At 37.6% G+C, this 2,734-nt stretch overlaps 1 protein-coding gene across 1 annotated transcript in view; it reads right to left on the reverse strand.

Annotated features, from left to right (window-relative positions):
- Positions 1-21: 21 nt before the first annotated feature.
- The window catches only part of PBX4 (pre-B-cell leukemia homeobox 4), a 13,616-nt gene continuing 10,903 nt past the window's right edge, over positions 22-2,734 (reverse strand). The window contains exons 3-6 of the mRNA XM_014940196.1: positions 2,568-2,724; positions 2,271-2,377; positions 1,372-1,458; positions 22-912 (exon numbers count right to left, since the gene is read on the reverse strand). Of these exons, the coding sequence (XP_014795682.1) occupies positions 820-912; positions 1,372-1,458; positions 2,271-2,377; positions 2,568-2,724 (444 nt within the window). The 3' untranslated portion in view covers positions 22-819. The remainder of the gene's footprint in view (positions 913-1,371; positions 1,459-2,270; positions 2,378-2,567; positions 2,725-2,734) is intronic.

Below are 2,734 nucleotides of genomic sequence, written 5' to 3' on the forward strand. Positions count from 1 at the left end.
AAAAGGAGAAAAAGGGAAGAAAAAAAAAAAAAAAAGGCTTTGGATGTTTATTATCTTTGATAAAATCTCAACTGAAAAGGATGGGGGGGGTGGACTCCGTGTTAACAGCTGCAGAAACGCACAAAAACCTTATCGTTATCCAGGTGGGTTTTGTTGGTTTGTGGTTGATTTTTTTTTCTTTCTTTCTTTCACTAGACATTAAATTAGAATTACGTGGAATGACAAGAGGATGGAAGGTCCTACCCGAGAGCAAAGTCCAGTGAGAGTTTTGGTAAAGCAACGTTCTGATTAATTAGCTCAGAATGAAATTCTAGTTAAGAAAAGCTTATTTTCCTATACAAAATTACAATACAGAGAACGCATACAATTACAATACAGGGGGTTTAACTGTTAGTAGCTATCAACTAGAACAGAAATTTCATAGTAAAAAACTTTATGGGAATTAAAATAAGTCAATTTTCTGAAGCTGTAAAACTTGAGACAGACGCCGAGTTCGAGAAGAGACACTTTTCCGACTCTTAACCAGAAAATCCATTATTTTTAAAAAAAAAAAAAAGAATTTGGTTAGGAAAATGAAGTTCTTTTTTAAAACAATTTCACATCCTGATGGGCTTTAAGTAAAAAGAACTCAACTGCGTGAGGCTGAGAGGTAGAGAGGTATCCTTGTCATCACAATCTTCTATTGGTTCCAGGGGGAGGGGGGGATTTCTGAGGTAATTAGCTGTGTGTCAAGTTGTATAAACAATAGTATTGGCAAAAGAGCAACATTGACAAATTACACTAATGACCTCTTTCCTCTCATCAATAGGTCCTAAAAACTTAATTAGACGCATCCGAATTAACACTTCCAGGGTCTCCAGCAGGTGAAGTGATTGATGAAGGGGTGGTAGCATCCTGCCAGCTGCCATTAGCCTGCAAGGGAGAACAAATACATCCTTTCATTAAATCTTTAAAAAAACTACTTGCAGGCAACAAAATATGCCTTTCAATATTTCCACCTTACAAGGAACGGGAAAGGAAATAACTACATATTGGCTTCAGCAAAGCACAGTCCATGAATATCCCAAAAATCTCATTTCCCCACAAGATTTTATGATGTTATTCATTCCATGTGCCATCTCTTTATGGCAATAATTAACTTGAGGGCACAAATTTTCTGGTGAGCAAAGCCAAAATTTTAAATCAAGTCTCCAGGAGGGAAAGGCTGGTTTATTAACCTACATCTTTTCCCAATTTTTTTAATTTTTCTTTTCCTATCCCCACATGGGAGATGGTCGAGGGAATAAAAAGTCCTCGTTTATTCGCAGAACGTTAACCAATTTCGGGCAGAATTTGGTGTTTGCAGTAAGTTAATACCTCAGTACATCTTACATCGATGCGCTGCGTCGTATACAAAGGATTCCCCACAATCGTGTCGTATCTCCCCGTCTGGTGGATGACGTGATGTAAGGAATCCATCTGGAACAAGATGCCATGGAGTGAGAACAATAAGGATTAAAAAAAAAAAAAGTCAATTTAAAGAAAAGCAGTACATATTTATTGGGCCAAAAAGTCTTTAAACAAGGGGAGAATTTTCTTGCAGGAATTTTTCTTTGCAGTTCTGGCTATTAACCAAGCTCTACCTTAATTAATTTGTTTTCAAGCAGAATTAGAGCTTATCACCTATAGCTTTTAGGACGGAGGAGCAGATTTTATGCAGTTCAGGTAGATTTAGAAATTCAGCAGAAAGCTTAAAAGGGGTGTGACAATATTGTTCATCAAAATCCTATGCAAAGTTCTACTTATGTGAAACAAGACTGACTCTAAAATGAGAAAATACTCTTTCATTGATGTACATTTAAAGGGCTAGAAGAAGCAGTGGGTTAATTTAGGTATCAGTTAAGATAGAAAGAGAAAAATCCAGTTCCAAGAGAAAAAAAAATACACATTTGAGCAGGTTGATTTCTTGACTCTTATTGGAGAAGTTTGACTCTAGTTATTTCTTCCATCCCAGCCAGCGGTGGCCGGAAACAGAAAAATCCATCTCTATTGGGGTAATAAGAGAATTTACTTTAAAAAAATAAATTCAGATTGTCTAATCCAACCCCCCTGTTCGAAGTGGGGTCCATTAGAGCAGGTTGGGTTTTGAGTATGTCCAAGGATGGAGACTCCACATCCGTTCATAGTGGATAAAGGACAGAGAAAGGGGATTTTAACGTTTATCTCACTGGTAAAACTTATGTTTTGGGGTTGTTTGGTTTTTGATGTTTTTTTTTTTTACTCTTACTGACCTGTGACTGCACATTGGCTCCCACAGGGGAGCTCTGGTAGGAAGTCAATGACTGCAAGTTTATAAAGGAATCTCCGGAATTGGTCATCTTAAAAGAGCCAGAGGAAGCTGAAAAAGAAAGTGACAACTTGTTTTCAGTGAGAAATAAAACCCACCAAAAACACTTCTTCGACAAGTATTACTTAAGTGTAAAAGGAAAAGAAAACCTAGGACCGTTTCAAACGCTGTTAGTCCTTGGTACTAATTATCACAAGAAATAATTAGAGCCTTTTCCAGCAGACAGATTCTTCTCTCTCACCTGAATTTGGTGTCGACGGCGAATTTGCCTGGTTGCCTTGAGCCACGACATTAGTTGCATCCACCGCTGTTTTCGCGGCATAAATATTGGCTTCTTCTTGGAACTTCCCCATGTTTTTTTTGTATCGAATTCTTTTGTTACCAAACCAGTTGGAAACCTGGAGACAC

This window comes from Calidris pugnax, unplaced genomic scaffold, assembly GCF_001431845.1.
Source record: "Calidris pugnax isolate Ruff unplaced genomic scaffold, ASM143184v1 scaffold100, whole genome shotgun sequence".
In the NCBI taxonomy this organism is placed as follows: domain Eukaryota; kingdom Metazoa; phylum Chordata; class Aves; order Charadriiformes; family Scolopacidae; genus Calidris; species Calidris pugnax.